Source organism: Anas platyrhynchos, chromosome 5 (genome assembly GCF_047663525.1).
Source record: "Anas platyrhynchos isolate ZD024472 breed Pekin duck chromosome 5, IASCAAS_PekinDuck_T2T, whole genome shotgun sequence".
Lineage (NCBI taxonomy): Eukaryota > Metazoa > Chordata > Aves > Anseriformes > Anatidae > Anas > Anas platyrhynchos.
The window spans coordinates 24,107,986-24,123,058 of record NC_092591.1 but is presented as its reverse complement, the minus strand read 5'-3'; the positions used below and the strand labels follow the sequence as shown (position 1 = coordinate 24,123,058).

Genomic DNA, 15,073 nt, shown 5'->3' with positions numbered 1-15,073 from the left:
AGTTTCAAGAATCTCCGCAAAACATTGCACGCAAGTTTGTTACCTAAGCCACAACCCCCAAAAAAAAAAAAACAGAGGCTCGGGGTACCGTCGTGTTTTAACAGGCAAACTCTCCAACGTTATGTCATGCCTTTATTTTTGTTCCAGTTATGAAACTCGGTGCAGTCTCGGGGCAAGATAAAAGAAAACATTTAAAGTTTTGGGGCATGACTTTCCAGTTACTTTTTTCTGAAAAGGCTGGAGCTGAGATTCATCTCATCAAATGCACACCTCTGCATCCAACGGGGCCAGGGGCTGCAGCCCCTTTCCAAGAGATGGAAAGAAAGAGGTTGGTCTACAGAGGTTGTCTCACCCTGAACGAGGCATCTAAAGCTTGTGGGCTAAATCCCACCCAGCTTTCTTGAAACTGAATTTATGCTGAAAACACGGTTTAATCAGCAGTTATACTGCATAGTTCTGCTCAGCACAAGTCTTAACAGTCTCCTCACCCATGAAACAGATGAGGGAAATAAAGAGATAAAGCAAACATATAATGAATAGCACCTTAAATAGGAGGTGGTTGGCCATTATATGTTTTTTAATATCGTGGAATTTCTGACTTAAATGCCTTATGGTCTAGTTCCCCAAAGTCTGTGAACGTATTTCCTTAATCAATTTGAGCTTTTCATACCTGAACACTTATCTGTCACCAAACCTACCCCTCAATTGGTTCCTGAAGGGAACGCAGCCAAAAGTGCTCCCAAGGAAGATGTCTGCCCAAGGTGTGGGGAGACAGCAACCGAGAGAAATGCCTGAGTAATTCCTGAGTAGGTATGAGGAAGGGCTCAGGTAGGAGTGCGTTTAAAAGTAGCTCTTCCCAGATGATCCCCAATTAAGACCAGTTGTGACTTGAGTAGCGTTTTTAAAAGAACAGTTCTGAAGTAACGTGAAAATAGCTAGGAATTAAAAAAAAAAAAATCTTGTGTAGGTTTTGCACACGATGGCAGTAAGCCTGTACCGTGTAGGAGCGTAGGAAGCTTGAAGTCTTTATATTATTCTACTATGGTGATGATTAAATGCCAAAAAGGTTTGTTACTAGAAGCTGTAGTTCTTCAAGTGCTGATTTTAATGACTCTTCTCAGCTACGTAGCATTTGTAGCTGTCTGTTCTCAGAAATATCCTCCCTAAACACAGCGAGTGAGTGGAAGAACGCTGGGGAGGAAACACCAAGATAGGAGAGAACACGAATCCCTATTTTAAACACAAAATTAACCTCAGCTGTAGCTATGGAGCTACTATTTCTGAATGATATTATCCTCATATTACCTGGCAATGATAAACAGAGATTTGTGCATGGGAACACTGCATATTTCAAAGACACCTTCATGCTAGGGACAAACAAGACAGTGCCAATTCCAGTTCTCCACCAAAGACAACCCTTAATGAATTCTTCCAGACTGACATTTTTTTTTTTTAATATTATTTTTATTTCTCAGAACAGCCTTTCTGGTTATTTGAAGGTTTAAAAAGAATAGGGTTAAAAAAAATCAACTCGTATATATCATCAACAGGGAGGTTGAACGCTACTCGAGTCGCCAGGACTCGGGAGGGAGGCTTGGCAGCGGGGACGGCAGAGATGGGATGTTTGTTGGATGTCTTCCACCAGCTGCACTGTGTGGTGGCTTGAGTGCTAGATTATAAATAATTCCCCTTGTGAAAAGGGGAAGTTGGCTGGATGAGCACTGAATCAGCAGGACATATTCATAGCCTCGGCAGAGATTGGTGTGTCAGAAAGAAGGGATGGGAAGCGTTGAATTAGGGCCGGGAAGTCCCCTCTCTCCACAGGCACATGAGAGGAGCGCTTATCCTTGGAAGCTAGTCAGCATGGCACGTGGGCAATGGCAGTATTAATAACTCCTCCGAGGCAACACTTCTGCGGGGCAGGATGGCTCACCGAAACCACAGCCTCCGTAGCCACCGCGTGCAGATGGGCAACTTCTGCATTGCGGGGTTCCTTCTGCAAGGCCACGCTGGGCCACCGGGCTGCATGCGGGTGCAGGAGGCACCCCAAAACCAAGAGGTGCCTCGGGGATACTGCTTTTTTTTTGTCACTGCTGGCCCCAGGCAAAAAGTCCTTCCTGAGCATCACGCCGAAGACAGGTGGGCCCTGCTGGTGCCCCAGGCGTGGTGAGCATCACGCGACACCTGATGGGGAAGAAAGGGTGCTAGCAGCCAGGCCTGGTGGTGAGCAGCACAAAGAGGCCTTCCAGCTGGAGGGAGGGGGAAAAATACGTGATGGAGATGGGAGGATGTGCAGGATGGTTCTCACCCATCCTGCAGCACGTCCAGGAAGAGCTGATCAGCGTGGAGGGGAAGGAGCAGCAGCAATTTCCCTCGCCCTGTGGTGTAGATGAGAAGACCCCCAGAGGCCTTCTCACGAGGGCAGGGCACGGGAGAGGTGTGAGGAGGCAGGACAGCCCTGCAGCTTGTCTTGGTGCCTTTGTGCAAGTGCCTGTGAGTCACCAGAGCAATTTGGGACCAGGGGGGTTTCCAGGAGCCCGAGGCTGAAATCCCCAGGGATGTCAGTCTAGACAGGGTGCTCTTCCCTTTGACCTCATTGGGGGCCTCAGCTTCCTCTTTGGGCAAGTAGCACCAGCTGCCTGGACAGGTTATTTTGGGCTACAGAACAGTTATGAAAGAGCAACGTGCGGAGGGGTTGAGGAAAACGATGCTCTTGTTGTAAGGATCCTTTTCAGGCCACTTTTGGGCTAGGCTACTCCTTGCCACTGCTCACGGGACAGAGTTTTTATTCCTAAAGCCTCCTGAGGAGACTCAAACAGCCTGAGAAAGGCTCCTTGCCTGACGCTGGGCGAGAGCTCGTAAAATAAACTCCAATTCCCCCAGGATAACTGGAGGGAAATCCCAGTCATTAAGTCTTCCGTCGCTGACGTAAGAGGGATTGCCACTTAATCCTGCTCCCATTCAGCTGATCCCAGCGGAGGGCCCACCAGTAAATACCAGTCTCCTGAGCAACCCCAGGGGAATCCCAGCCCGTATCGCCGTGCTCCCCTGCTCGTCTCTAACAAATACCCGTGACATTCAGCAGTCGTTCCACTTCTTCCAGTGAAGTGGCTCCCGCTCAAGGGGCTGTGGGTGTCACACAGACTTCACCAACCCACAGAAGGTGGGCTTGGGTACACAGTCACGTGAAGTCCCTTCGACACACACCCCTTTGGAACTGCTCCACGGCACACCAAACCAGCACATGCCAATTCCTGTACCCCTGGGTGCCCCTGTGCATGCCCTCAGTCTCACACCGACCACAGGAGGAAAAGACAGGACAGCACAGGAAGGTGCCGAGTGCTGTGCGGCGCCTTGTTTGACCTTCGGGTTCCCGGGTAATTCCTCAGAAAGCCCGGCTATCAGTGAGATAAGATAGCAGGCACAGATGGCGGCTGAGCAAAGCACGTCCCCAAGAGAAGGCGAGGACTTCCAGGAGACCTCGGCAGGCTGAGGACAGGGCAGGGCCAGGAGGGGCCCCGCAGCATGGAGCAGGGACCCTCCTCTCACCCGGCTCTTCCTCCCCTCGTCCTCACTGAGATATTCAACTCCAGACCAGGAAAGCAATTTTTAACCTTTTGATTTATTTTTTTTTAGGTTGCTTTCTTATAAATAATAATTAACATTGAGGTTTCCTCCGGGGCTGTTGCCATCTTCAGAGTGTTCACCAGATGTTACTCGCTCGCTCGCCTTCCCCGGCCCTTACCTTGTCAGCGGGATGAGGACGGAGAGCATTAGCTCCAGAGGACAGGGTGGGACTCTGAGGCAGACAAATCTTCATACAAACGTCAGGAGAAGATGTGCCCAAGGTCACAGATCAGGGCAGTGTCTCCATGGGGTAGACAACCGCGTTCCTGGCTCCCTCCCCTGTGTCCAGAGCAGTAAACCAAACAATAAAAGTCTCTGGCATGCAGAGGCTTTTAGCAATTGCAGCTTCTCCTGTTATCAGGGACGGACTCAGACCTTATCTGCGAGTCTAAACACAGATGCAGGCAACCCTATTCCAGCTCCTCGCCTAGGCTTTTGTCCTGGCCCTTTTTTCCTGCTCATTATTTTTTTCCTCCAAGGGGTCTGAGCCTGGGAGCAGCGCTTTCTGAGTCAGCTTTTCACCGCCCGCCCTTACTACAGAGCCCGGGGCTCCTCCGAGCCACAAAGCCAGCAGAGGCAGCACGGGGCTGGCCGGCGCGGGTCACCCACAGGGGACAGCCAGCAGCTCTGGCTGCCAGCCCACGGAGGAGCTCGGGAGCTCTCGGAGCAACACCCCAGCTCCGGCACCCCCTGCTCGGGGTCGGCTGCCTCCCCGAAAGGCCGAGGCGAGGCATGTAGCAGTCCCCGGGGAGCCTGCGGTAGCCGGGCCCCCGCCACCGCCTCCTCGTCTGTCCACACGTCTGTCCCCTGCGGCCACGCGCCGGCCGGGCCCACGGACGTTACTTGAAAGCTCCGAGCCCGCGCTGCTGATGGCAGAGCCCCGAGCTGGCTCCCTGCGTCTCCCTGGAGTCCCTGTGCAGACGCAGGCGCGCGTCACCGCCTGCTCTAATTTTATCCGCGTTTGATGGAAGAGACTAACTGAGCAGCGGGGAGGCAGCTATTTTGGTGTTCTCCGTGGCTCTGGGTTATATAAAGCATCCTGCCATGACCCGCATTGCTCGGCAGCCGCTTCGCTCTCCCCGTCGCGGCCGCCCAACGCCGGCTCCCGCGGCCCCCACGCAAGACCCACGGGTGGACGGCTACAGGGGGGCACAGGGAGCTCTGTCCCGGCTGCTTTGCCACGCGGGACGTGTGCTCGGGGCGTGGGAGCGGCCCCGTGAGGTGGCAGCAGCACCAGCACCTCCGGCGTGCGGCCCCGAGGGCTTCTCCCGCTGCCCAGCTCCTGCACGTCATGCACGCCGTGGGGTGATCCCGGCCCTGACCGCACGCCTGGCCCCACAAAAAGGCTGCTCCCTGTGGGCTCAGAGCTCAGCCTGGCTCCTCCTGCGGCTCCAAGCGAGGCGCCGTGCCTGGTTTGCGGCTGGGAGGCAGGGCAGGGGGCCGCAGGCTCGCCCGCTCGCTCGCTTGTGGGATTTTTGGAAGGAGGCGGCGTGACCGGGACTCCCTCCTCCCCCTCCCTCTGGCACAGGCAGGTCTGCCAACATCTGGGTTACGCGCTGGAGGAGGGAGTTTTAGGGAATGCCTCTCGCTTTTGTTTCTTGCGCAATCAGCGAATTGAACAGCACAATGTGGATTTGGAAGCTCAAGTCAGCCCCAACGTGTCATGATGCAACTGCAAACAGCCCGGCAGCGCTGATTCCTGCCCTTCCCCAGCTCCAGCCCTGCCCTCCCACCCCTGCAAACAGCCGAGCCCTGCTCCCCCTGCCAAGCTCCCGTGTTCCTCTGAGCCCTGCTGCCACTTCCCTCCTCCCCAGTGACCTGGGGGGGGGGCACAGCGTGGCCCTGCCCGTCCCGCGGCTCTCCTCGCTCCCCGGCAGCTCCCACGCCAGGGGACGCACCCACTTCCTAAAGAGTCACCTCCCAGGAAGGCGGCCGGGCCTCCGCGGCTGGCACAGCACCTGCCGTGCCCTGCCCTGCCCCGCCGGGTCACCTGCACCCTCCTCCTGCCCTGGCTCAGCCTCTGTGCCCCCACCAGCAGCGGCCTCCTGGCTGGAGGTGACCACCCTGCGTTCGGCACCGTGCCTGCCACAGCCGGGACACATCGACCACAGGACAAGGGGCCTGTAGTGCCCCGCACGGAGGTGGCAGAGCTGCCTCTATGGCAGCAGGACCTGCATCCACCCCGTGCATCCCCTGTCCGTGCTGACAGCCTCACTGTCACTTCCCTGGGGCCACGCGCTCCTGCGGGGCAGGGTCTCGCCGCTGGGAAACCACCAGGCACCACAGGGGAGGGCAGGGGCGTGCGTGCAGGAGCGTGCATGTGCGCACGTCAGTGAGGAGGAAGAAGGGATGTGAGCGCTGGAGGCGTGAGCACCCGGCGCAGGCTGGCAGGCAGGGGCTGCCGCTAGGAAGTCGAAGCGTTTCGCAACAGCCACGATAGCAGCGGGTGGCTCACAGCTCCCCGGGCACACCGGGCAGCATGGTGGGGCCACCAAACCGCCAGGACACACAGCAAGCAGCTGAGGGAGGCACTGAGGAGAAACCAAAATGCTCCTGGGAGGGGAAACGTTACGCATTTGGGATAAGCAGCCAGTCATCCTCCCCGTCAGCTCTGCCTGAAGTTGCAAATGAGTGCGGGATTTACGCGGGAGGGCAGGAGGAAGCGCCGCCGTGCCCCCTGCTTGCTCACATCCAGCACTCATTAATTCGGCCATAGCGAGGCGATTCAGGAAGGGATTCAATCAGGCTCGGCCTCACAAAGGCTCTGCAGATAACTGCAGTCCTATTAACGTGGGGTCTCTCTGTGGCCATGGTTACATTTTTTCGGTGCCAGGGCTCTTTGAAGCGGTCTGAGTGATCCCAGCCCCTCAGCGCTCACCCACACCCTCCCCGTTGTGCCGGCACAACGCAGCCACTGGGTGAGCCGGATCCGGGAGCTGATCTGGCAGAAAAATCATCACTTTCTGCTCGTGCAGGGCCACTCTCCTGCCACAGCCACTGACCACCACCACGTACCAGCCCTCCCAGCCTGCAGCTCTGTGGCAGCCCGAGCCCGGCCGCTGCAGGCTCGCTCTTCCCAGCCCTCTTGGCACAGCACCCAGCCTGCTTCTTGACTTTGCTGTCAGCTGTCTCACCTTGCTAAACTGCCAGGGCACTGACTGACAGCAGCAAAGGGCTTTCTGCTGAGGCAGCGTGAGAGAGCAGCTCTGCGCTGGGGCATGGAGGGCAAGGAGTGCAGGGGGTTTATCAGCCGTGGCAGCCCACGGCAAAACTGAGCAGCAGCCACCCTAGCTGGTGTGTAACCTGGCAAAAAAAAGCCCTTGGATTTCCCAGGCCAGTGCATGAGAAGGAGCAGAAATGCACAGCTCGGGCAGCAGGGTGAATCAGAGACAGCCGCGGTGGCTGAGCTGCCGTGGGGCGCCCCTCCCGAGCCTCCTGCCCCACGTCACGGCCCAGCCGCGGGGCAGGGTGGGTTTGGGAACCAGCGACGGGGCAGGGCTGGGCTGGAAGTGGTGCCATGAGGTGAACTCCGGCCTTTGCCCCACTGCTCCTTCCCCGGGTGAGGCCTGGCGGCCGACGGGGTGCGACACAGGAGAGAGGCAGTGAGCAGGGGACGCCGGGCTGCCTGGTCTCACCTCTGGGCTGAGCACCCATGCCAGCAGCAATGTGTCTGTGCTGCCATGGGATCGTGGGTCCCAATCCTTGCAGGATTAGCCGCAAGCAACCAGCATGGAGGAGCTGTGCAGCCCCAGCAGGTGCCCGTGGGCACACTCTGCATGGTGTTTGTGCAGACCCCAGCACAGCCCCTGCCTTTGTGCCCCCCCTGGTCCCTTTCCCACGCATCCGGCTGTCCCCAGCCGCCGGTGTTCTCCCCCGCAGCGCTCACCTTCCTGAGGGCGAGCCCCACACGGGCCTGCCCTTGAGAAGCAAACACTAACTGCAGCCTCACCCTTTCCTGCCCCGGGCGGCGAGGAGGCGAGGGGGATCCTCAAGGCGTCGGCCGCGGGGCGTGGGCCGGGAACCAGCCCTCGTAAAACAGCCGGCACCTCACCGAACCCGGTGCCCTCCGCCTGCCAAAACAAACACACAGCGGGGACAGCGGGGCCTGGCCCACGGCGAGGGCTGGGCCTGCGGCCGGCTGCGAGCCCTCCCCCCGGGGGTGCCCCACGACACTTTCGGGGCTCAGCCCTCACCCACGGCTCCTCCCTTCCCTTGTCCCGCTGCTTGGGCAACCGCTGGCGCCCGGCGGAGCGGCCCCGGGCTGAGGGGGAGCCCCCGGGGCTTGAGGCCTGGGCCTGGGGCCTAGGCCTGGGCCCTGAGGCCTGGGCCGTTGCCATGGCGACGTCGCCCCGCCCCCTCCCGCCGTTGCCATGGCGACCGCGCCCCGCCCCTCGCGCCGCCGTTGACGCCGCCGCCTGCGTCGCGCGCCAGAGCTCCGGCGGTGGTAAAAGGGAGGGGGGGGGGGATGACGTCGCCGCCCCGTTGCTATGGAAACCACGCCGCGACGTCACCCGCCGCTCTGTGTGTGTGTTTTCAACCGCCCGCCGTCTCCTAGGCAACGGCAGGCGCTCGGCGCGGCCCCAGCAACAGCGCGGGGATTGGCTGGGAGGGGTGGAGGGGGCGGGGATTGGGAGGCGGAGGCCACGCCCATTGGCTGCGAGCGGGGCTGAGGGGGAGCCCCGGGGGCTTGGGGCCGGGGCCGGGGTTGGGGCTGGGGCTGGGGCTGGGGGCCAGCCCCAGCCCCAGCCCCAGCCCCAACCCCGGCCCCGGCCCCAAGCCCCCGGGGCTCCCCCTCAGCCCCTCAGGGTGCCCCACAGCCCCTTGGTTGAGTTCACAAGCACACACACTGCACAGCCCCATTGGGATCCATAGGGACCCCATAGGTCCATAGGGACCCCAATGTGCCCATAGGGACCCCAATGTGCCCATAGGGACCCCAATGTGCCCACCTGGCTTGGGTCCCGCCTGTTGGGTACAGCCCGTCCCTGCCTCGTTTCGGGATGTTCCGTCAAACCCCACACGGGACCGTGCGTGGCTGGGGCCTTCGGTGCCCTGGGATGTTATCAGCGGGGTGATAACGCCGAGACGGCGCGGAGATAAGAGGCCTGGTGCCCGGCTGGGAACACCCTGCCCGCTGGGGCCAAGGTCGAGGAGCCCGGCGACGGGCGCCGCGGAGCCGCCGTCGCTGAGCCAGCACGTGTGGGGCTGGCGGCGGTGGCTTCACCCAGCGGGGAGAGCCGGGGGAGCGGGTGCGAGGGCGAAATTCCCGGCTGGCGGCGCGACCACGAGGAGCCGGGGTGTCTCTGCTGGCCGTGTGGGTGCTGGAGGATGGCCCCGCCGCACTCCTGGCTGCTGGGGTTGCTAATTATTGTTTATGCCTCGCTGTGGGGGTGCGCTGTGCTTCACGGACCCGAAAAGGTGGGAGCCCTGCCCTGCTGGGAGCTCCCAGGCCGGTGGCAAGCCACGGCGTGCGAGGAGGAGGGCTCAGCCCCCAGCCCCATAACACGATAAGGGCCCCAAAACTGCTTTATCAGCCCGCTTCTCCATCCTGATTGCTCTGCCTAGCTCTGCAGGGGCAAGGTGGATGGTGAGGATGCCCCGTGCTGAGCTGGGAGCACGCGAGGCACGGGCAGCAGTGTGTGTGTGCATCCGTGGGCATGCATTGGGGCCCCCAGCACCAGCGTCCCCCAGTGCCAGCCCCATTGCCGGGTCCCCGCCCCACCCTGACAGCCCCATATCGGCAGCAGGCAGGCGCCCAGTGTGTGCACGGCAAGTGAATCGCGGCGGGTGGGCCGGAGCCGTCACGCCGCCGCGCTGCTGCCATGAACTTTCCCCTGGTGAGCAGCCAAATTTAGGCACAGCCGGCTCCTGCCCCAGAAGCTGGTTTGGGCTGTGGGGTTTACACCGGCCCACACGCCCAGGGCGCTTCTCTGCTGCGGCTTTCCAAGCCCAGGCTCAGTGTATTGGCTCTGACGGTGGGTGGGGGGCACTCGCTGTCAGCCTGCGAGCAGCTTTCCGGGGGGGAGTGTGGGGCCGGGCAGCTGGGGGGCTCCCCAGGGCAAGATCCCCTTTGGATCCATGCTGTCCCTGCCCTGCTGTGGTGCCTGGGCAGCGCAGTGGCCATGCCGTGGCGTGGCGGTGAGGACATCCCCGTCCCCCAGGCAGCGTTCGGTCCCTGTGGGGCCGCTCGCTTCCTCCTCCTCTCCGTGGTAGCGCCGTGTGTGCCCCGCGCTCGGAGCAAACAACAAGCCCACGTCATGTGTTTTCGGTTTCTCTGTTTCCTTGCCTCCGCCGGTGGCACGTGCTGGGGCCGTGCGGCGCCCCTGCGCTTTCCGTTTGGTGCAAACACAGCGCCCTCGGCCACCGGCGGGGATGGCAACGGCAGTTTGCATGGACACCGCCAAAATATTTGGGGCCGGCCGCGAGGCGGGTGTCCCCCCCTTGCTTTCCAGAAGGTTCCCTTGGGGCTGGAGGAGAGCGCTGGAGGGCTTTGTGGGCTGTTAGCAGCGTGCCTGGAAAACGTGGGGGATTTTGGTGTGCTGGGGGCACTCGCCCGTGATGGGCAGGAGTTTGTCAACCTGAGCTGGCCCCCGGGGGTTATAGGGAGCCACGGCCTGCTGCTTGGGTAGCCAGCCTGGGGCGAAGAGCCCTGAGGGTTTGGGGGGTGTGACGGTGTCCCAGAGGGTGGGCAGCCCCCGGGTGGGTGAGAAACCCTGGGTCCTTCCCTTGGGCCGGTGTGGCCGTGCGCTGCAGCAGTCCTTGGCTGTCCCCTCCGCTGCGCCGTGCGGCTCCAAAATAGCGGCTGGCCCAGTTCTCCCGCCCCCGTGGCCCAGATCTCGAAGAACAGCAGCCGCTCGCCCAGCAGCAGCGGCGGCAGCATCAGGCGCTGCATTTAGCCCATGAGCTCAAGGAGCGGCGGCGGCTGCCAGCGGGCTCGCAGCCCGGCTGGGTGACGCTCCCCGCCTGGAGACTGCGCTGCGGGCTCTGTTTGTTGCTGTAAACACGGCCGGGGCGCTGCAGCTCCCCCCGCACCCCCCCCGTTGCTATCTATAGCCGCGATCTCCTGGCTCCCGTGCGAGCCCAGGCTGCGGGCTGGCTGCCGGCCCCGCCTGCCCCGAGCCCAGCCTGACAGCCCCGACGTGGGTGGGTGGCCCCGGGGGCTCCGCCGCGGCCGCCACCAAAACAAAGCCGGGGGCGAGCCCGGCCCCGAGCAGCCCGGGGGGGGCCGTGCCCGTGCCCCCAGCACCGGAGCCCCCCCCGGGGGCAGCCCCAGGGGAGGGGGGGGGGGGCGGGGCGGGGGGTGTCCCCGCGGGGTCGCGGCGGCCGTGGGGGGAGGGCCCCGCTCCCCGCCCCCCTCCCCTCCCTCCCCGCCCGCCCCGTCCCGTCCCGTCCCGTCCCCGCCGCACTTGGCTGCAGCCCTGGAGCGCTTCCCGTCAGTCCCGCCCCCCCGCACAGGATGTATCCCATATAAGGATATCTGCGTCAGTGGGTTCCCGAGCCCGCCCGTACCATTCCCACCGCGGGGGGGGGAACCCTCACCGCTCCCCCCGTTCTCTCTCCGCGCGGGGCACCCCGCGCTCCTCTCCCCCCCCTCCCTTTTCGGTGGTTCCCCCCCCGCAGCCATCGTGGCGCGGAGATGGGGGGGGCAGAGCGGGGCGGGCTGCGGGGGGGGGGGCGGAGCGGGCGGCCCCCCCCGCGGGTGGGAGTGGTGCGCGCCGCGTGACGTATGCGGCGCTCACGCGGCGGGAGGGTATAAAAGGGGGCGGGCGCGGGTCCCCGGCACCAGAGGCAGCCCCGGCGGAGGAGCGGCAGACGCGCAGCGGACGCAGGCGGCCCCCGTCCCGCTCCTCTCCTCTCGCCTCTCCTCTCCCAGCTCCCATCCGAGGCGCAGCCCGGGCCCGCAGCCCGCCCAGCCATGATGTACCAAGGCTTCACCGGCGACTACGAGGCGCCCTCCTCCCGCTGCAGCAGCGCTTCCCCGGCCGGGGACAGCCTCACCTACTACCCGTCCCCGGCGGACTCCTTCTCCAGCATGGGCTCCCCCGTCAACCCGCAGGTGAGGGGCTGGCTGCCAGCCGGGGGGGGGATGCAGGGGGGTGGAGGGGGGCGGCGGGGTCCCAGCAAGGCACCGGGCAGCCTGGAGGCTCGGTGCCGGCGGCTCCCGGCTGCTCGCGGCCCCGCCGGGGGCGTCCCGGTGCCGGTGGGACGCGGGGTGCGGGGGTACGGGGGGAGCCGTGGCCGGGCGGCGCGGGGCGGCGGGTGCGTAAAGCGGCTCCATTGATAAAAACGCGAGTTCATTGAGGAGACTCCGGAGCGGCGCCTGCGTCAGCGCGGACGTCAGAGCTATTTATAGCGGCCCCGCTCTCGTGTGGAGCCGCCGCTGGCAGCGCGGCCCCGGGGGCGGCGGGGAGCGGCCCGGTAGCGCTGCCACCTCCCCCCCTATTCACTATTCACCGTACCCCCCTTATTATAATCCCGCAGGATTTCTGCTCTGAGCTCGCCGTGTCCAGCGCCAGCTTCGTGCCCACCGTGACGGCCATCTCCACCAGCCCCGACCTGCAGTGGCTGGTGCAGCCCACCCTCATCTCCTCCGTGGCCCCCTCGCAGACCCGCGGGCATCCCTACGGGGTATCGGCACCGCCAGCCCCCACTGCTTACAGCCGCCCCGCCGTGCTCAAGGCACCTGGAGGAGGTCGCGGGCAGAGCATCGGACGCAGGGGCAAAGTCGAGCAGGTGAGAGGGGAGTGGGGTACCCGGGGGGAGAGGATTTGGGGTGTGGGGGTTGGGGTTTAGGGTTTAGGACCGGGGTTGCTTCTCGGGCTGAGGGTCTGGTGGCGGCACTGACGGGTCCCTCGCTGCTCTGCCCTCAGCTGTCCCCGGAGGAGGAGGAGAAGAGGAGGATCCGCCGGGAGAGGAACAAGATGGCAGCGGCCAAGTGCCGCAACCGGCGGCGGGAGCTGACCGACACGCTGCAGGCGGTGAGTGCTGCCTGGGAGGTCCCGGGGTGGGCGTGAGGAAAGTGTGTGTGAGGGGGGGCTTCCCCCAAAACGCACCCACCTGGGGTGAGGCCGGCCCTGGCTGACAGCCCGCTTGCTCGCTGCCTCTGCAGGAGACAGACCAGCTGGAGGAGGAGAAGTCCGCTCTGCAGGCGGAGATTGCTAACCTGCTGAAGGAGAAGGAGAAGCTGGAGTTCATCCTGGCGGCGCACCGGCCAGCCTGCAAGATGCCCGAGGAGCTGCGCTTCTCCGAGGAGCTGGCAGCTGCCACCGCGCTGGACCTGGGCACCCCCAGCCCCACGGCGGCCGAGGAGGCTGCCTTCACCCTGCCGCTGATGTCTGAGGCGCCACCGGCCGTGCCACCCAAGGAGCCCAGCAGCGGTGGGCTGGAGCTCAAGGCCGAGCCCTTCGATGAGCTGCTTTTCTCCACGGGGCCGCGGGAGGCCTCCCGCTCGGTGCCTGACATGGACCTGCCCGGGGCTTCCTCCTTCTACGCGTCGGACTGGGAGCCGCTGGGTGCCGGGAGCGGCGTGGAGCTGGAGCCCCTCTGCACCCCGGTGGTCACCTGCACCCCGTGCCCCAGCACCTACACCTCCACCTTCGTCTTCACCTACCCCGAGGCGGACGCCTTCCCCAGCTGCGCCGCCGCGCACCGGAAGGGCAGCAGCAGCAACGAGCCCTCGTCCGACTCCCTCAGCTCCCCCACCCTGCTGGCCTTGTGAGGGGCTCGGCCGCCCCGCACTGACTGACCTGCCGGGCCCCCTCCCCTGCCCCTGCACCCCCACGGACTCGCCGCCGCGCCCCCTGGGGCTCCCCGGGCCTGGGGAGGGCCCCGCCGCCGCTGCCCCCCCCGTGTCTGGCTGGGCGCCCCGTGCCGAGGCCGCGTACCTCCTCCAGAGATGTAGCAAAGCGCATGGAGTTTGTCTTGTCCCCAACGGCCCACCCATGAGAGCTGGTAGTCTGTAGCATGTCCCACATGGCTGGGTTGGTGACTCCCTCCCCTCCTTAGTATCACTAGCATTAACTAATTAATCCCTTGGTTTTAAATGATTGGAATTAACCTGGTGCTGGGTATCTCCAACTCGTATCTAGTGCAGCTGATTAACAATAACTACTGTGTTCCTGGCAATATCGTGTTCTGATGACTTAGCAATGACCCATTTACGTGGGGGGAAAGAGACTCTATTTTATTTTCTAGTAGGTAGATAACTAGCTATATCCATGTACTGTAGTTCTACATCGATGTTCATTGTAACTTTACTGATCATGCATTGTTGAGGTGGTCTGAATGTTCCGACATAAGTTTTCCATGAAAACGTTTTTATTGTGTTTTTAATTTATTTATTAAGATGGATTCTCAGATATTTATATTTTTATTTTATTTTTTTCTACCTTGAGGTCTTTTTTGACATGTGGAAAGTGAATTTGGATGAAACTTAAGCATTGTTTGCTTATTATTGTTCAGAGACATTGTCAATAAAAGCATTTAAGTTGAGCGCTGGCACTGTCCTTGCCTTACCTTTTGCATCACTCCTGTGACCCTGAAGGGGCTCCCTGAACTCCAATTTGGGTTGGGCTCTGCGAACTGCAGCCTGGTGCAAGCTGCCTGAGGCACAGGGCACGCTGGGGCGGGAAAACCATTAAGTGCAAATCTGTCACTGCCTGTATTAATTAGGACTGGCTGTGGCTACGCCCTTCCCACCTACCTGTGGGGTCACCCATCCTCTGGCCACCCCCTTGTCCCCTCTGCCTGGGGCTGCCTGCCTTGGGACTGGCACTCTCCTGCTCCTCTGCCTGCCACGGCCTTTCTGCAAAAAGAGCCTTTTCTTGCAGGGGATAAAGGGCAGGGGAGTTCCAGCCTCTGAATCACTGAGGCTGGCTCCAGGCTGGGGTCCACCCTGTCATTAGTATGTGGCTAACAGCCCAGCTTCCTCCTGCATGGGCAGGGCTGGGAACACTCCCTGGCTCCAGGTGGCCCTGGACTTGGTCTGGCTCTTCTAGGAGCAGCTACTGTGTGTGTCTGGAGGGAGACAGGGGGAGGTACTTCCACTTTTCCTTCTAGCAGAGCAGTGTATGGCATAACACTGACATTTCCCCTGCCCTTCACTTTGCATTAGTTCGCTCAGTCCTTGAATGAATGAGAGTTATGGTAAACAGCCTGCATGCTCTGGTAATGCTCTCCCTGCTGGGATCCATGCAGTGTGGCTTTTTCCACCAGTTAGTTTAAGGGGGCTGCAGATCTGTCATTCCTGCTGCCTGCACAGCAAAACTTGCTCTTCTGTCAGGACAGCATGCCTCACAGGGCTGGGGCAGATCACCCTGGTGTGCAGAGTGCTCTTACTCTCCCTCTCCTGCTTGTGTGAGCCTGCTTGCTCTCAGGATTGCCTTTCTCAAGGTGATGGCAAAGGTGCCACCTGCACCAGCACCTGTGTCTGGCTGAAGACTGCCTT

General features: G+C 62.1%; 1 protein-coding gene across 1 annotated transcript; it reads left to right on the top strand.

The window, feature by feature from the left end:
* The first annotated feature begins 11,395 nt into the window (after positions 1 to 11,395).
* On the top strand, positions 11,396 to 13,391 carry FOS (Fos proto-oncogene, AP-1 transcription factor subunit). Its single transcript, XM_038180229.2, has 4 exons — positions 11,396 to 11,683; positions 12,109 to 12,360; positions 12,498 to 12,605; positions 12,737 to 13,391. Exons 1-4 carry the CDS (start codon positions 11,543 to 11,545, stop codon positions 13,343 to 13,345), a joined length of 1,110 nt encoding a protein of 369 aa, XP_038036157.1. The 5' UTR covers positions 11,396 to 11,542; the 3' UTR covers positions 13,346 to 13,391.
* The last annotated feature ends 1,682 nt before the right edge of the window (positions 13,392 to 15,073 follow it).

Excerpts from the sequence above, each read along its gene's own strand:
- FOS (XM_038180229.2), top strand. The coding sequence starts at position 11,543 with ATGATGTACCAAGGCTTCACCGGCGACTACGAGGCGCCCTCCTCCCGC. Across the intron at positions 11,684-12,108 it reads GCTCCCCCGTCAACCCGCAG|GATTTCTGCTCTGAGCTCGC; the intron begins GTGAGGGGCTGG and ends ATAATCCCGCAG. Across the intron at positions 12,606-12,736 it reads TGACCGACACGCTGCAGGCG|GAGACAGACCAGCTGGAGGA; the intron begins GTGAGTGCTGCC and ends CTGCCTCTGCAG.